Genomic DNA, 1401 nt, shown 5'->3' with positions numbered 1-1401 from the left:
CGTGCTCCACCTGGCAGGTGTAGGTGACCCCGCGCCGGGGGGGGATTTCCAGCATCACCAGCACCTGGTAGGTCCAGTCCCCGTTGGGGACCACGTCGGTGGCCACCACGTGCTCCGGCAGCTCCTGCCCATCCTGGAACCACCTCACCTGCACCGGGCAGGGTAGAAATCCATCACGGAGCAGAGCAGGGGCTGGGGCTGGGCTGGGAGCTCGACGGCACCAGCGAGATGGACACGCTGGGGGGCACTGGGAGAGACGGGGGAGACACTGGGTTTGCGGGGCGGGTGGCACTGGGAGAGAAGGGAGAGGGTTTATAGAGCATTGGTAGGCGTTTGGATGACACTGGAATTGACTGGGATGGCACTGGGAGGGACTGGGAATAGATTGGGGTAGAAGAGAATGGCCGGGAGGGGCGGTCACTGGAGAGTGAGTTGGGAGATCTGAGACTGAAATGAGAACGACTGGGAATGGAGTGAGAGGGTCTGGGAGTGGAGTGGGAGGGTCTGTGAAGGACTGGGAATGACTAGAAGGACTGGGATGGACGGGGAAGGAACCGAGCGGAACTGGGAGGAGTCCTGGAGAGGGAACTCTGAGCTGCGAATCTGCCCGGCAACTGATGATTCATCAAAAACCGCGCTCTGATTGGCTAAAGCGTGGGAGATGGGTGGCACCAGGGGGGGTTATGCGGCGGGGCACTGGGAGAGACTGGGATGGATCAGAATGGATTGGGGGCACTGGAAGAGATTGGGATGGAGTGGGGGGCACTGGGAGAGACTGGGGTGGACTTTGAGGAACTGGGAGGGGGCAAAAGTCCACGGGGATGGGCACAGGGAGGGCTGAGGGGTCAGCGGTGATTCCTAGGGAGGGTTTCAGGGGCTCCAGGGTCGTTTCTGGGACAGGGGAATTCCCGAGGGGACCCGCTCTGCCCCGCGCTCACCTCTGCGGTTCACCAAAAACGGGGTGGACACTTCGTAGCTTTTCCGGCACAACCAGTCCACCACAGCCTGTCTGTCCTCAAGCACGTCCTGCTGGCTGTTCCAGTACCTGGCCGTCTTCTCCCCATACGGGGTGTCCCCCACAAAGACCCCCTGTGACGGTTTGGACTTGGCTCCCTGCCAAATGCCCGAAAGCTAGGACAGCAGCTCCCTTCTCCTCTTCTTTCTTCCCTTAGGTTAAAGGAGAAAGAAACTATAAAAATTAAAGAACCCACGATCAAGCTGCTTATATAAAAATATATCTATATTTACGCAAATTACAGTTATATACAGTTAAGATGCTATATACACAGAAAAAGGGGGTCCACCCCCCGCAGGGATAGGGAAAGGGAAAAAGGGGACAAAAGGGAACAAAAGGGACACCGAACAGGTATACTAGATCAAACTATACTAATAACTAACAAA

At 57.0% G+C, this 1401-nt stretch overlaps 1 protein-coding gene across 1 annotated transcript in view; it reads right to left on the bottom strand.

Annotated features, from left to right (window-relative positions):
* Positions 1 to 3: 3 nt before the first annotated feature.
* The window catches only part of LOC114072295 (class II histocompatibility antigen, B-L beta chain), a gene marked incomplete at its 3' end in the record, with an annotated part of 13458 nt that continues 12060 nt past the window's right edge, over positions 4 to 1401 (bottom strand). The window contains 4 exon segments of the mRNA XM_027910208.1: positions 4 to 153; positions 156 to 200; positions 203 to 247; positions 939 to 1089. Of these exon segments, the coding sequence (XP_027766009.1) occupies positions 4 to 153; positions 156 to 200; positions 203 to 247; positions 939 to 1089 (391 nt within the window).

Source organism: Empidonax traillii, unplaced genomic scaffold (genome assembly GCF_003031625.1).
Source record: "Empidonax traillii isolate 1590-97213 ecotype Southwest subspecies unplaced genomic scaffold, ASM303162v1 scaffold2930:size16949, whole genome shotgun sequence".
Lineage (NCBI taxonomy): Eukaryota > Metazoa > Chordata > Aves > Passeriformes > Tyrannidae > Empidonax > Empidonax traillii.
The sequence above is the reverse complement of the archived record's forward strand: the minus strand, read 5'-3'. Positions and strand labels throughout refer to the sequence as shown.